Source organism: Amblyraja radiata, chromosome 38 (assembly GCF_010909765.2).
Source record: "Amblyraja radiata isolate CabotCenter1 chromosome 38, sAmbRad1.1.pri, whole genome shotgun sequence".
Lineage (NCBI taxonomy): Eukaryota > Metazoa > Chordata > Chondrichthyes > Rajiformes > Rajidae > Amblyraja > Amblyraja radiata.
Window position 1 is genome coordinate 5967982 of NC_045993.1, and position 16893 is coordinate 5984874.

General features: G+C 43.9%; 1 protein-coding gene across 1 annotated transcript in view; it reads left to right on the forward strand.

The window, feature by feature from the left end:
• Nucleotides 1-16893, forward strand: part of LOC116966924 (ankyrin repeat and fibronectin type-III domain-containing protein 1-like) — an 86288-nt gene that overhangs the window by 46076 nt on the left and 23319 nt on the right. The window contains 6 exon segments of the mRNA XM_033013304.1: nucleotides 1171-1284; nucleotides 5238-5335; nucleotides 8021-8111; nucleotides 8823-8930; nucleotides 11306-11405; nucleotides 12902-13034. Of these exon segments, the coding sequence (XP_032869195.1) occupies nucleotides 1171-1284; nucleotides 5238-5335; nucleotides 8021-8111; nucleotides 8823-8930; nucleotides 11306-11405; nucleotides 12902-13034 (644 nt within the window).

Consider the following 16893-nt stretch of genomic DNA (forward strand, 5'->3'; position numbering starts at 1 on the left):
ACACAATTCTCATTTTATTACCCGTTTACTAGGGCAGTGGTTGGTGGACCTATCTCCTTTTGCTCCTTTGTTCCTACGTACCAGTAGAAAATTCATTTTGACTTCACTTTGTCCACTGCGCAATCAATATCCCTTAAAGGATCCATCGATTCTCACAAATATTTACTATCCCTCCTAGTTTTGTAACATCATTAAATAGGATGCTTACACAAATCTTTCATGCATGCAATGCTAAAAGTGATGGTACACAAAAATGCTGGAGAAACTCAGCGGGTGCAGCAGCATCTATGGAGCGAAGGAAATAGGCGACGTTTCGGGCCGAAACCCTTCTTCAGACTGATCTAAAAGTGATGTTCAGATTCAGATTCAATCTTTATTGTCATTGTGCAGTGTACAGTACAGAGACAACAAAATGCAGTTAGCATCTCACCCAGAAGAGCGAACATAGAATAATGAACAGTAAAATATATATATGTACAAACAGTAGTAGTAGTGCAATTATTTTTCTGGGGGAAGGAGTGTCTGGGGGGGGGGGGGGGGGGTGTGACTGGCAATCACCAAGGTGCAGAGTTAAGTAGTATAACAGCCGCAGGGAAGAAACTGTTCCTGAGCCTGCTGGTCCGGCAACGGAGAGACCTGTAGCGCCTCCCGGATCGGAGGAGGGTAAACAGTCTGTGGTTGGGGTGAGAGCAGTCCTTGACGATGCTGCGCGCCCTTCGCAGACATCGCTTGCTTTGGACAGACTCAATGGAGGGGAGCGAGGAACCGGTGATGCGTTGGACAATTTTCACCACCCTCTGCAGTGCTTTCCGGTCGGAGACAGAGCAGTTGCCATACCATACTGTGATACAGTTGGCAAGGATGCTCTCGATGGTGCAGCGGTAGAAGTTCACCAGGATCTGAGGAGACAGATGGACCTTCTTTAGTCTCCTCAACAATAACACCAGCATTTTCTCCCAAGTGTGTGAGAATGTGCATTCCTAACCCTGATTATTACCATCCTACTTCAATCCATTACCTGCAATTGCAGTTTCAGTTTTAATGTTGTATGCGCACTGAAAGAAACTGCCATGGAGCACCCTAATCAGCGAGACATTATGTTGACAGTCCTGGCTCATTCAATTCAATGATGATGAGAGGGTGACGTGAGTTAATCCCGTTTCTCTACAGATGTTCCTGATTCTCCAGAGAATGTGCGTTTGTTGGTAACTGGTAGCACATCTCTTCAAGTGACATTTGAAGAACCACGAAAGACAGACAGCTTGATGATCACGCGATACAAAGGTAGTTTAAAACACGTTATTTACTGTTGTAGTTGCAATTATGTGTTGGCAGAATTTAAAAAAATATCTTAATGTTGCAAAAAGCTGATTAATACAGACAGGAGGGTAACATATTTCATTATGATATTGAATAGATAATAGACAATAGACAATAGGTTCAGGAGTAGGCCATTCGGCCCTTCAAGACAGCACCGCCATTCAATGTGATCATGGCTGATCATCCCCAATCAGTACCCCGTTCCTACCTTCTCCCCATGTCCTCTGACTCCGCTATTTTTAAGAGCCCTATCTAGCTCTCTCTTGAAAGCATCCAGAGAACCTGCCTCCACCGCCCTTTGAGGCAGAGAATTCCACACACTCACCACTCTCTGTGAGAAGAAGTGTTTCCTCGTCTCCGTTCTAAATGGCTTACTCCTTATTCTTATACTGTGGCCCCTGGTTCTGGACTCCCCCAACATCGGGAACATGTTTCCTGCCTCTAGCTTGTCCAAGCCCTTAACAATATTGTATGCTTCAATGAGATACCCTCTCATCCTTCTAAACTCCAGAGTGTACAAGCCCAGCTGCTCCATTCTCTCAGCATACGACAGTCCCGCCATCCCGGGAATTAACCTTGTAAACCTACGCTGCACTCCCTCAATAGCAATGAAGGAGGCCATTTGTCCATCAATCATTGCCAGCTCACAGAGCAATCCGTTTGCCCAGCTAATTTCCCTATTCTCCTAATATTACAATCAATTCCACTCGGACATTACCATTTATTTACACTCTAGGGTCAATTTACAGCAACTAATTAAACTACCGACCTGTTCAAACATGATCTACAATGAGTTAGCTGACTACAGCTCATAACCCTGCAATTGCCTTCAGTACATCAGGTTTAGGGAGATAGATACTAAGTGTGTTGCTCTGGATCTCTGTGCAGTGATTCCTGCAGGGCAAGCCTAATTGTGTTGGTGAGTAGAGACAAATATACCTAATTAAGACCTTAAATTCACTGACAAATAAGTCTATTTACACTGCAATCTAATGATGCACTGGGATTTGGGCAAGGGCTGAGAAGGCAACTCTCACGGGTGTATCTTTTCCAGAGGAAAAAAACACTGCCAAGTACAGAAGAGACAGGGAAAATAAAACTTGGAAGTAAAAGATATTTGTAAAAAGTTAAAAATCCTGAAGTCCATTTCATTTCTTGAAGGTGCGAGTGCTGACTTCATCAAGAGCTGTAGAGAACATTAGGGATATGTGTTATATAGCTGCCTCCAAAGAACACCAGATCAACACACAGATTTATGCTACTCCAACAGAGTGAATCTGGCCTCCATTCCAGGCCACAGCTAGTTGAACAGCTGAACCCAAGCATGGAGCTTTATGATAAGATCGATGCAGAACTTCCTGAGGCTGAGAGGAATAACTTATTTCTCTGGAGACAGGAGAATTGAATAGAACTGTGCAGACATGTTTGGATATGTGGAGTCTCCAACTAGGAGTGATGGATCTAAGATAGTTACTGATATGTTCAATTGGGAATCCGTGAGAATGTTTAATCTTGAAGTGGGCGTCAGTGAGATGAATGAAATATGTGCTTTTAGTAGTTAGCAAGATAACTTGCCTGAGCAAAAATGTAGATATGGTGAAATGAAGTAGGGTAGAGGGGGGTAAAGTGAACACTAACACTGGCATTGACTATTGGGGCAGAATGATTAGTCTCAGTACTGAGCATCTGGCATAACACAAATAAACTAATACCAGTTGCTAGGCAGAGAGGAGAAGCAAGAGATTCCAAAGCATCAAGAAACAATTGATTGGTTATATAGTAGCATCCCTCTCCACAGTGAGAGAGTATGGACTAGATATTGCCCACAATGAGGCAATGCTCATCATCTTGGAACACAGTGAACAATGTAGTGGAAGTGGCAGATAGGATTGGACTAAATATTAGTATTGTTTTCGGAAGGGAAAGACATAGAAACATAGAAACATAGAAAATAGGTGCAGGGGTAGGCCATTCGGCCCTTCGAGCCTGCACCGCCATTCAATATGATCATGGCTGATCATCCAACTCAGTATCCTGTACCTGCCCTCTCTCCATACCTCCTGATCCCTTTAGCCACAAGGGCCACATCTAACTCCCTCTTAAATATAGCCAATGAACTGGCCTCAACTACATTCTGTGGCAGAGAATTCCAGAGATTCACCACTCTCTGTGTGAAAAATGTTTTTCTCATCTCGGTCCTAAAAGATTTCCCCCTTATCCTTAAACTGTGACCCCTTGTTCTGGACTTCCCCAACATCGGGAACAACTTCCCCAACATCGGGAACAACATGCCTGTCCAACCCCTTAAGAATTTTGTAAGTTTCTATAAGATCCCCCCTCAATCCTCTAAATTCTAGCGAGTACAAGCCGAGTCTATCCAGTCTAAATACAACTGCAAGGAAGACAGGCACTGGTCGAAAATGCATGTGTAGTTGTGGTGAATGAGGCTGGAAATCTTCAGGCTAAATTAACCATGTGGGAATGTGACACATATCTGCTGGAGGCCCTGAAGCAGCCTGGGTCTCAATTAGATTGGGCGCCGCTCCAAGTGGACAGGCATGCAGAACGGACACAGCCTGCAGTGGCACGGAGCAGCGGTAGAGGACATAGACAGATCACCTGGCCAGGCCAACCACTGCAACCCCAGGTCCAACCCAGTGTCGCTGCCAAGACAACAGGCCTTTATAGCCAAGTTAAGACTCTAACATCTTTTTTTAAATGTTGGATTTGAAGGATACAAGGTGCCACCTAAAGTGTGGTGACTCTTGTGTACATTCTTAGTGTAGTCTACTATCATACACTTTTATACTTAGCATGATTGTCCCGAATGTATATGGGATTGTCACCGATTCTATGCAAACAAAAGAATGTCACTGTACCTCGGTGCATGTGACAATAAAGTGCAATTAAACACAGTGGAAATAATTAAAATATGGCCCATATAGGTCCATAACACAGGTCTGCACACTCAGTGTTACAATAGACAATAGACAATAGACAATAGGTGCAGGAGCAGGCCATTTGACCCTTCGAACCATTCAATGTGATCATGGCTGATCATCCCCAATCAGCACCCCGTTCCTGCCTTCTCCCCTTATCCCCTGACTCCGCTATCTTTAAGAGCCCTATCTAGCTCTCTCTTGAAAGCATCCAGAGAACCTGCCTCCACCGCCCTCTGAGGCAGAGAATTCCACAGACTCACCACTCTCTGTGAGAAAAAGTGTTTCCATGTCTTCGTTCTAAATGGCTTACTCCATATTCTTAAACTGTGTGGCCCCTGGTTCTGGACTCCCCCAACATCGGGAACATGTTTTCCTGCCTCTAGTGTGTCCAAGCCCTTAACAATCTTATATGTTTCAATGAGATATCCTCTCATCCCTCTAAACTCCAGAGTGTACAAACCCATTCTCTCCATTCTCTCAGCATATGACGGTTCCTCCATCCCGGGAATTAACCTTGTAATATCCTGTTCCCAGGATATGAGATATTTAGAAAAGATAGGGAATGAACTCAAAAATGCAGTATTGATTGGAAAAACAAACATAATGATACCATCACAGAATCTTGTTCTTGAGAATGTGATGGACCAAGTTTACATTGGACAGTGCAAAATCATATCATGTGGTATATGCTGGTAATAAAGAACGGTGTAAGGAAATAGTTAAGGAACATTGCGTGGAGAAACTTAACGTAGAGCTTGGTAATTGGAGGATCACTAACTCTATAGGGATAGAGGAAGATCAGATTAGAGGTTAAGGATCTCTGAACAGACAACACCCAAGACCAGGATCGAACCCTGGTTACTAGATCTGTGAGACAGTAACAGTAGGTGGTGCATGACCGTGCCAAGCGCTGAAGTTACATTCACCTTTGTTTTAACTCCATATCCTTCTTGTTTGTGTGCCCATCTCTTTCAGTGGAATGGAGTTACTCTGAAAGTTTTGAAACCAGAGCAGGAGTTGCAGTTGTCGAGGATTGAAGGTTCCTGCAGTTGTCGATTGAAAGCCTTGTCACGGTAAGCAGAAGCATGCCCTACTAGCAACCTGTTCTTTATCCTTCATTTAGAAATTGCTCCTATTTAAGCACACAAAAAAAGACATTCTGCAAATATTTTGAGCTACAAGGTCCCATTTGATGTTGAGACCCTGGCCAGTTGTAAAATAGATTGGGCAGTTACAGCTCTGATTCACTCAGCGGGCCATTTCCCTGTTGTATTTTGCACACCAACAATATCATCAACATGCACATTAAGCGTTAATTATACACCAACAGAAATCAAGGCCATGATCACCAAATACAGCACTCAATTAAAAAAGTAGTAATTATTATTAATAATAAAATCAGTTGTGAAATAAGTTATTGAAAGTGTCTCCACTGGGACATCATGTATCTTCTTTATAGACTTCCTCCAGCATTCATATTAAAAATCTCATCACTGAAGGCACTGAACACAAATTGAGGTATCTCTGCACTAACAACTTCACTGTACTATCTGGCTCAAGGTCTCATTTACATTATGTTAATAAACACACTTTGCATGAGATATTTGTATTGTAGCCCTGTAATCTGCAAGTCAATGTTTGTATACTTATTTGCAATTTAATTTGCAAACGCAATGGTGCAGCATTATTGGTCAAAGAATGGGACACTTCTATTAAATCCACATTAGATCCATAATTTGTTTATATAAATGAATATGCAAAACTATGCAAATTTTCTTGCCAGTTCCTGCAGTACTATCCAGGTCACTGCCACTGTTAAAAATAACAAAAGAAAACTCAATCATGTCTTGTTTTTAAAAATCACTTTCACTGTCTTTGGTCGTACTGCACTACCAACAATTGTACAAAGGATTCGAGTTTGAACACCGAGATTTCACATCAAACACTGGTGATCATAAGGTCATTAGGCCATTCGGCCCATCAAGTCTACTCTGCCGTTCAATCACGGTTAATCTATCTCTCCCTCCTAACCCTGCTCTGCTGCCTTCTCCCCATAAACCCTGACACCCGTACTAGAATCTATCTATCTCTGCCTTAAAAATATCCATTAATATGGCCTCCACAGCCTTCTGTTCCACACATTCACCACCTTCTGGCTTAAGAAATTCCTCCTCATCTCTTTCCTAAAGGAAAGTCCTTAAATTCTGAGGCTATGACCTCTAGTCCTGGACTCTCCCACTGGTGGAAACATCCTCTCCACATCCACTCTATCCAAGCCTTTTACTATTCGGTAAGTTTCAATAAGGTTCCCCCTCATCCTTCTAAACTCCAGCGAATACAGGCCCAGTGCCGTCAAACGCTCATCATATGTTAACCCACTCATCCCTGTGATCCTGGTTAATGCAAGAAAAGGCACAAAGTGCTGGAGTAACTCAGCGGATCAGGCAGCTTCTCTGGAGAACATGGATAGGTGACGTTTCGGGTCGGGACCCTTCTTCAGACTCATTGTGGTAAGGGGGGGAGAAAGCTGGAAGATGGATAAGTGGATACAGATTTTAAGTGCATTTCATAGGCAGATGGTTGAGTAAAGGCCAGAGATGAGAAGGCAAAACGTGTGAGATAAGGATAGAAGTGCGAATTGTGAAGCTAGAGGAAGGAATATAGGTGGAAGCAGACAGGGGAGGGGGAAGAGGCTGCGAATCCGGGTGGAGCACAGGGAAAATGGGGATGGATGAATGGATGGATGGACAGACAGACAGACAGGCACAGACAGACAGACAGACAGACAGACAGACAGACAGACAGACAGACAGACAGACAGACAGACAGACAGACAGACAGACACAGACAGACACAGGCAGACAGACACAGACAGACAGACACAGACGGACAGACGGACGGATAGATATTGTGGTCTAAATGTTGATTGATAGTTGGCAGGGTCTCAATGGGCAAAATAGTTTATTTCTATGCTGTCTGATTCTAGCTCACCATATTTCTCTTTCTTTCATTTGAAAAGTCCAGGTCACTGTTCAGGTTAATATTTTTCTATTATCGGGGGCAGATCTGTTTTTTTTTAAGAATGCTCAGAAGTTCAGGAGTTCCAAGGACAATGAGGGAGGGAGATGCAGCCCTCTCCCCAAGTAAGTGTTGGCCAGAGGGAGCCCAATACTCCGTTCCTGCTTTCCGCCGATATTCACTTCCCCAGCTCTACCCCAGAGAGCTGCCAGTTCTTTGTAACATTACCTGAATGCAGATCTGATCCCTCCCCCTCATTGCCAACACAGAAATAATGACCTGATGCAGAATCCCACAAAAGGCAATGGAATAATACTTTACGGGTCCCACCAGATTGGTTGCTGGGATGGGGGGGTTTGAGGTAAAAGTCATATTTTGTGTGTAGGCTTAAGGAGAGGTGGGCTTGACAGGGTACATGCAAGGATGATGTCTCTCCTAGCTGCGGTGTCCAGAACAAAGGATCGCAATCTAAAAATAAAGGGCTCACCCATCCAGATATGGAATTCCTTTACCATAGGTTGGTGAAACTTTAGAATTGTCTACCCAGGAGGACTGTGGAGCCATGTAGTATATACAGAAAGAGGTAGATAGATCTTTGGGTGTGAAGGGATTCAAGGGGTGTGGGGTTATTTAAGTGATCCGGTGGTGAAAAATCAGCCATGGTTTAATTGTGGAGCAGACATGAAGGAGCAAATGTCCTTTATCTGCTTGTTCTAAAACAACATGTTTCTCACCAACAGGGTGCTCTCTACTATGTACGTGTTTCAGCTTACAACATGAAAGGATGGGGTCCACCAAAGTCTTCCTCTCCCCCATGTGCTGCTCCTTCTAGTAAGTGGTGATATTTATTGGTGTTTAACCTTGATACAAGGGGTCACAGTTTAAGGATAAGGGGGAAATATTTTTAGGACTGAGATGAGAAAAACATTTTTTCACACAGAGAATGGTGAATCTCTGGAATTCTCTGTCACAGAATGTAGTTGAGGCCAGTTCATTGGCTATATTTAAGAGGGAGTTAGATGTGGCCCTTGTGGCTAAAGGGATCAGGGGGTATGGAGAGGAGGCAGGTACAGGATACTGAGTTGGATGATCAGCCATGACCACATTGAATGGCGCTGCAGGCTCGAAGGGCCGAATGGCCTACTCCTGCACCTATTTTCTATGTTTCTATATTCAAATGCTTAATCCTGTTTTCATTCAGTTCATGCATCTGAAAATTATTTTCCTCCCAAACTGTATCCAGGCGGTTTTGCATGACTCTGGAAGTTTGCCTGGGCACATCCTAGTGGGATTCTCTCTTGCTCCCCGGGGCACTTTTCACATCAGGAGTATGTTATCCTCGTTGCCTTGCCTGATAATCCCAGGACAACCTGCTATTGACAGCCCAGTACAGTGCTGGGACACCTACTGAAAAGTGAACGACTCACCCTTATTCTTTGTTCCAACATCGCCTCCCTCACGATGGAATTCGAAAACAACTTTTATAACCGTAGTAATTTGTCAATACTGATTTGTGTTCTCTGTTCTCTGATCCCTGCCCAGGTTGGAAAGAGTGCTCAGATATTAAGCTGAGGCACAAGGACCAAAGCCAAGCTGTGCTGCAGCTTCTGGAGAGAGTGAAGGGCCCTTGTCGTCGCAGTTTTGTCGTGGGTGAGTGCAGTCAAGAACCTGAACCACATTTTCTATCCGTAGCACAGGCCAGCCAAGCTTCGATAGAGGAGGCAGCACGGATGTGACATTCTTACATAGAAAACCTGTCGCACATTAAGAACTTTATGGAAGCATTTAAAATTATGAAAGGGTCTGTTGGGTAGACTGTGCATGGAGAGTTGGGTTGATTTGGAAGTTTATTGTGGGTTGATGTGAGTTCATTCAAAAGACTGCTGTGGCATGTTATTGAAACACTCAAATGGAAACAGGAATCGGGTATGTTTGAGGTGTGGGAGAGTTGCCGAGGGTAGAAACCCCTAAAATTGGAAGAAGCATTGGTCTTCAATCTGTGGGTTCATTGTCGCTCAGTTCAAGTCCACAAGGTGGGGGTCAGTTTCACAGTCAGGAAGGGGAGAGGGCTTGGCTAGTGTAGGGTGCAGGATGGAGGAAATCAGAGTGGTACGCGTGGGGTAGAACTCAATGATTGAAGAGTAGAGGAGCTGATGATCTGGCTGGAGATTGAGTCATGTTGGAGTCGAGGGGGATGCTGATGCTAGGGCCATGACTGGAATGGGGTGGTAGGCCCTTTGTGAAGGGAAGCTTTTTACTTGGAAGACCCAAATTGAAGAAGGTGTCAGATTCCATCGCAGGGCATGGCCCGTTTAAGTGATGACAGCATCAGTTATACCGGTGCTTCGTAAGCATGTTATACCTGATTAATCAATGTCACAGCTGTGCATTGCACTTTGCTGGATCTTATTGCATGTCATAGAGTCGTACAGCACAGAAACAGGCCCTTCGGCCCAACTTGTCCATGTTGACAAAATGCCCCATCTACACCATTCCCATCTGCTCACGTTTGGCCCATATTCCTATAAACCTTTCCTATCCATCAGTTTGGGTATCTTAATGCATCAGGAGCATGGGCAGTCCGAAAAATAAATCATGAACTGTGGACCTTTAAGGTAGCATTTTACTTAACCCCCCCCCCTCTACCCGCCTCCCTCTCCCCCCCCTCCCTCTCTCCCCCCTTCCTCTCTCACCCCCTCCCTCTCTCCCCCTCTCCCTCTCTCTCCCCCTCTCTCGCTCCCCTCTCCCCCCCCCTCTCCCTCTCTCTCCCCCTCCCTCTCTCCCCCTCTCTCTCCCCCTCCCTCTCCCCCCTTCTCCCTCTGCCCTCACTCTCTACCCCCCGCCCCCCTCCCTCTCTAGACGCGCCTGCGAGTTGGGGGCTATGTGTCAGTAGATAGGGCGATTATGGGGTAAAAGGAGCAAATTAATAATATTAATATATTAACAAGGGGGGTAGTTAGCGTGTGTGCGGGGGGGTAGTTAGTGTGTGTGTGGAGGTGGTTAATATGTGTGACGCCGCATGCCGCCCCCACCCCCCTCAACCGCACATTGAGGGAACAGACCCAATGGGTCTGCACTTGATCTAGTTTTACTTAAAATTGTGCCATGTAGTGACAATTGTGTCAGCTGCCTGACTTGCTGAGTTATTCCAGCACTTTGTGTCTTTTTTGGTTACTGATCTCTGTGTATGTACTGTAGCCCTTGTAGCTGTCCATCCTGTTCCCGACCAAGATTTAAACTTCACCTTAAAGGAGATTGCTCATTATGGATCGCACTATAGACAACAGACAATAGGTGCAGGAGTTAGGACATTCTGCCTTTCGAGCCAGCACCACCATTCAATACGATCATGGCTGATCATTCCCAATCAGTACCCCCGTTTCTGCCTTCTCCCCATATCCCCTGACTCTGCTATCTTTAAGAGCCCTATCTAGCTCTCTCTTGAAAGCATCCAGAGAACCTGCCTCCACCGCCCTCTGAGGCAGAGAATTCCACAGACTCACAACTCTCTGTGTGTAAAAGTGTTTCCTCGTCTCCGTTCTAAATGGCTTACCGCTTATTCTTAAACTGTGGACCCTGGTTCTGGACTCCCCCAACATCGGGAACATGTTTCCTGCCTCTAGCGTGTCCAAACCCTTAATAATCTTATATGTTTCAATAAGATACCCTCTCATCCTTCTAAACTCCTGCTTTACATAGAAACATAGAAAATAGGTGCAGGAGTAGGCCATTCGGCCCTTCGAGCCTGCACCGCCATTCAATATGATCATGGCTGATCATCCAACTCAGTATCCTGTACCTGCCTTCTCTCCATACCCCCTGATCCCTTTAGCCACAAGGGCCACATCTAACTCCCTCTTAAATATAGCCAATGAACTGGCCTCAACTACCTTCTGCGGGAGAGAATTCCAGAGATTCAGCACTCTCTGTGTGAAAAAAGTTTTCCTCATCTCGGTCCTAAATTACCACATTGAATATGTACCCACAATAACCCCCAAGCCTATCTTACTTGTGGTCTTTTCCAGAAGCATCAAAGGTTCACGCGACTAGTAAAAGACTCATGGTCTCACGAAGCCTCAAGTACCTCTTCCAAAACACAAGCAAATTTGTCAAGACACTGCAGAGGTGAGTGTGGTCACTGCCCATATCCGAAGTGAGGTTGATGTAAAAGGAATGATCAGAATCGGGAAACGAATCTCGGAACTAAATGAAGGTGCCGGAGCTAGGGTCAAGGTACCTGAGCTATGGATGGGGAAGGTATAGGATAGGTTGAACGTTCAGGCAAACGGATGTAGTCAGACAAGACTTCAATTCACCAACTGCAGTCATTTCTCAAAATAAAGAAAGATAAATATTAGCTTCAATAAATTCTCTGGGGTTTGCTGCCTGTCAATAGGAACTGCAATACGGATGACCTGAGCTCATTTCTCAGAAAGATGCTCTCAACCAACATAAATGGACATTAATCCTGTCACTCAGAAATGAATTAATAACCAGAACCCAGAAGATACAATTTTAACTCAAGTTGACAAGATTAGGCAATTCAAAATTCAAGATTCAAGAGAGTTTATTGTCATGTGTCCCAGATAGGACAATGACATTTTTGCTTTGCTTCAGCACAACAGAATAATAGAAGGCATGAATACGGAACAGATCAGTGTGTCCATATACCATTGTATAAATATATACACACATGAATAAATAAAACAGATAAAGTGCAAATAAACAGATAATGGGCTATTAATCTTCAGAGTTTTGTTTGAGTTGAGTTCAATCAGAGATGGCTCTGGGGAAGAAGCTGTTTCTGAGGAAGAGGAGCAAAAAAGCTAACAGCAATTGGAAGGAAGGAGTTAAATGGCTGTTGTGGTTGTCAAGAGAAGGGGCGAGGTCTTTAACGTGGATGGTGTGGGTCAGCAAGGCGGAAGATGACAATTGGCAAGAGGAGACTGATTGGAAGGGGGCTAACTGGGAGGCCGGGGCTGATTGGTAAATGGGTTGATCTGGGGAAGCCACAATCGGGAGGATGGAACAATTTTGTGCAGGGGTGTGTGAGAGGTGAAGAGACGGCAATCAGGAAGAAGTTAAGAGGAGGATCGCGGATCAAGATTCCAACATTTGCGTAGTTTTTTATAATAGAGCGATTATTTCTCTTTCTTTCTCTCTTTTCTAGGGTCTATTTCTTAACTTTCTTCTCTAACTCTCTTTCTAATGGGCTTTTTCCCCCAACACTTTCTCGCACTATCACGACTCTTTTTCACTTTCCTTACTTCCTTTATTTCTACCTTTCTTAAAGCTCAAAATAAATAAATAAATAAATAGATTGATTTTTTTTTTTAATTAAAAAAAGATTCCAACATCCCAAGCTCCACACATCAGTAATGGGCCAGATAAGATAGTCTGGACGTCTACCCGTGACTCAATGATAATTTGTGGCCGCAAGGTTCACCAGTCCCATTTTACCCCATTGAAACTCGTGTGGAATCAGTGAGTAAGTTCACTTGTAGCTTCACTTTTTAATATTCTCTAATCTGGTGTCAGTTACTGGAATTTGTTCCTATGTGTTGCCCGGCTGTGTATGTGAACTGACCAAAGGCAGTTTTTAACACCTTTTCATTTTTTAGGGGGGTGTACTTAGCTGCCATTTTCTTCTACAAAGAGAACATCCTGGTGACCAGTGAGGACCAGCTCCCCATCGTTGAGGTTGACAGCTGCTGCTCGGGCTCTGACATGCAAGAATTCCTCTGGTTCTCCAAGGTACCGCAGTGCTTTCTCACTTGTCTTGAACATAAGGTGGGATGATCCCTCTGTGACATTGTATCAGGGTGTAGGGGCCTTTCACCAGCACCACACCACTCACAGGCTGAGCGTTGATAACTCTTTAGTTTAGTTTAGAGATACAGCGCGGAAACAGGCCCTTCGGCCCCAGTGTGTAATCCCCGCACATTAACGCTACCCTACATTCAAGATTCAAGATTCAGGAGAGTTTATTGTCATGTGTCCCAGATAGGACAATTAAATTCTTGCTTTGCTTCAGCACAACAGAATATAGTAGGCATGAATACAGAACAGATCAGTGTGTCCATGTACCATTGTATAAATATATACACACATGAATAAATAAACAGATAAAGTGCAAATAAACAGATAATGGGCTATGAATGTTCAGAGTTTTGTTTGAGTTGAGTTTAATAGCCTAATGGCTGTGGGGAAGGAGCTATTCCTGAACCTGGACATTGCAGTCTTCAGGCTCCTGTACCTTCTACCTGAAGGTAGCGGGGAGATGAGTGTGTGGCCAGGATGGTGTGGGTCCTTGACGATGCTGCCAGCCTTTTTGAGGCAGCGACTGCGATAGATCCCCTCGATGGTCGGGAGGCTAGAGCCGATGATGGACTGGGCAGTGTTTACTACTTTTATTTTAATACACATACACACTAGGGACAATTTACATTTATACCAAGCCAATTAACCTACAAACCTGTACGTCTTTGGAGTGTGGGAGGAAACCGAAGATCTCGGAGAAAACCCACGCAGGTCACGGGCAGAACGTACAAACTCCGTACAGACAGCAGCCGTAGTTGTGATCGAACCCAGGTTCTGGTGCCGCAAGCGCTGTAAGGCAGCAACTCTACCGCTGCCCCACCGTGGTGCCCATTGGGCTGAGAGCACTGCATTAACATACTACCCACACGCCATTTTCAACTACAAAACAATCCGTCGATTTAAAATGAATAATGAAGTGAATGAATAAATAACTAGATGGTAAATAAATTATTAATTTCAAATTACATTTCATCTGTACACTCATTTATAATCTAGATGTCACTGATTCTGTCAGTTCTAGAAATATATTAATGCAAAGAATAAATGATCATAATTAGAAGGATAGGTGATCTATCAAGACTGTGGGACATGAGACAGTTGTAGAATGTGAGGTTACTCTGGATCTGTGTGCTGCAGGCAGTGTCACTCCCAGCACTCACTCATTTTAAATCGTGCTTGGTTGAGGCAATCGGTCAAGTACGAGGAGTTACCTAATGGCAGGATTGTTCTGTGTTGTAGCACGGAAATAGGCCGACAGGATCGCAGCCATTCAACAAACACCCAATTGCAGTAAACAGCATTTAATTCTCCCCACATTTTGCAAAAATGCTAATATACCAACATTTAAAATGTGGATCAGTAATATGCTGGACACAGCACATTTGGAAGAAATGAGACTCCTCCTAATAGACTAACAAGACCAATTCTTAATGAGTTGGTCCCCATTTGTTGATTTATTGGATTCATGTGGTGACATAGTATCATGAAAACTAAAAGTTTCAGGTTTGGGTGAAAGAAGATTCAGAATATAAAAAATTCATCTCCTTGTGGCGAATGAATAATCTTCCTCCTGCTTTCCTTCTTCACTTATTCCTTTTTTTCACTATTTTTTTAATCTGTTTTTCACTCACGTTCACTAGTCTATCCTTCACTTTTCACAACCTCTTTTTCCTCTCTCTTTTCTCACTTCTCTCATTAAAAAAAAAGAAGAAGAAAAGGAAGTTGTACAGAGAATGTAATATGTTAACATAATTTTTGTGCCAATGTATTGTACTTACTTCTAAGTCCCATCAACTTTTCCCCTTCCATCCTCCCTCCCTCCCACACACCGGGGACAATTTACAGTGGCCAATTAGCCTATTAGCCCACTCGTTTTGGAATGTGGGGATAAGCCAGAGCACCCGGAGGAAACCCACGAGGTCACATGGAGAACCTGCAAACTCCACACAGACATGGCATGTAACCATTGTAAAATTCGATCACATGGGAGTTGGATGATATTCTGGGATGGATTACAGACACCACAGGAACAGGCTCTTCAGCTCACATTCTCAATGACCATCATGATGCCAAATTAAATGAATATTCTCTACAACATATAATCCACATATCTTCATTCCCTACATATCCATGTGTCCATCTGAAAGCCTCTGAAACATCATTATCATGTCTGCCTCCGCCACTACCCATGGCAGCGCATAGCGGGCATCCACCACTCTCTGTATAATAAAACATGCCACGCACATCTCCTTTAAACCCTTCAGTCTGAAGAAGGGTTTCGGCCCGAAATGTTGCCTATTTCCTTCGCTCCATAGATGCTGCTGCACCCACTGAGTTTCTCCAGCACATTTGTCTTCCTTTAAACCCTGTTCCCTCACCTTAATGCAACGCCCTCTAGACCTTGATAAAGGATAAAGGATCTGATTGTCTACGCTATCTATACCTCTCACAATTTTATACCTTTCTGTCAGGTCTCTCCTTAAACTCAGATGTTACAGAGAATCTAAGTTTGTTTAACCTCTCCCTATATCTAATACTGTCAAATCCAGGCAGCATTCTGGTAAACCTCTGCTGCTGCGCGCCCTCTACAAAGCCTTTACATGCTTGCCATAGAGGGAGTACAGAGAAGGTTCACCAGACTGATTCCTGGGATGGCAGGACTTTCATATGAAGAAAGACTGGATAGACTCGGCTTGTACTCGCTAGAATTTAGAAGATTGAGGGGGGATCTTATAGAAACTTACAAAATTCTTAAGGGGTTGGACAGGCTAGATGCAGGAAGATTATTCCCGATATTGGGGAAGTCCAGAACAAGGGGTCACAGTTTAAGGATAAAGGGGAAGTCTTTTAGGACCGAGATGAGAAAATCATTTTTTACACAGAGAGTGGTGAATCTGTGGAAGTCTCTGCCACAGAAGGTAGTTGAGGCCAGTTCATTGGCTAGATTTAAGAGGGAGTTAGATGTGGCCCTTGTGGCTAAAGGTATCAGGGGGTATGGAGAGAAGGCAGGTATGGGATATTGATTTGGATGATCAGCCATGATCATATTGAATGGCGTTGAAGGCTCGAAGGGCCGAATGGCCTACTCCTGCACCTATTTTCTATGTTTCTATCTTTCTACATGCTTCCTGCAATGGGGCAACCAGAACTGCACACAATCATTGGATTGAGGATCAGAAAATGGATGAAAAGTAAAGAATAGGAATAAATCGTTCATTTTCAAGTTGGGGGTTGTGATGAATGGAGTGCTGCGAGGATTGGTGCTGGGGTTCCAAGCTGCTTGGACAATCTGTATCGATGATTGGGTTGAGGACACCAATAATGCTATATCCAGGTGTGCTGATGATAACTAAGTAGGGAGCCAGTTCGTGTTGTGAGGAGGATACAGAGACCTTCAAATGAACTTCAAGCCAGTCAAACTGAATGGGCGAGGACATGGCAGATGGAAGGTATCGAAGAGGTCAGCTCTACTCGTAAAAATAGAAAGGTGGAGCATTTTTACAAACGGCTGAGAGTTTGAAATGTGTTGCTGTTCAGAGACACCCGATTGTCCTTGTAAATGAATGAATTACTTTTTGATAATTGCTTGTACAATCTCAAAAGATCAGAATGTCAGTTGCTTGCAGCTGCAGCAACAATTAAGAAAGCAAAGAATAAGTTGGCCTTTATTGAAAGAGGATTTGAATACAAGAGCGGAGCTTCTTCCTTCAATTATAAAGGACCCTGGTGAGATAGCATCTGGAACATTTGCCTTTATTGGCTGAGGCATTGATTATAAAAACAGGGAGGCTTG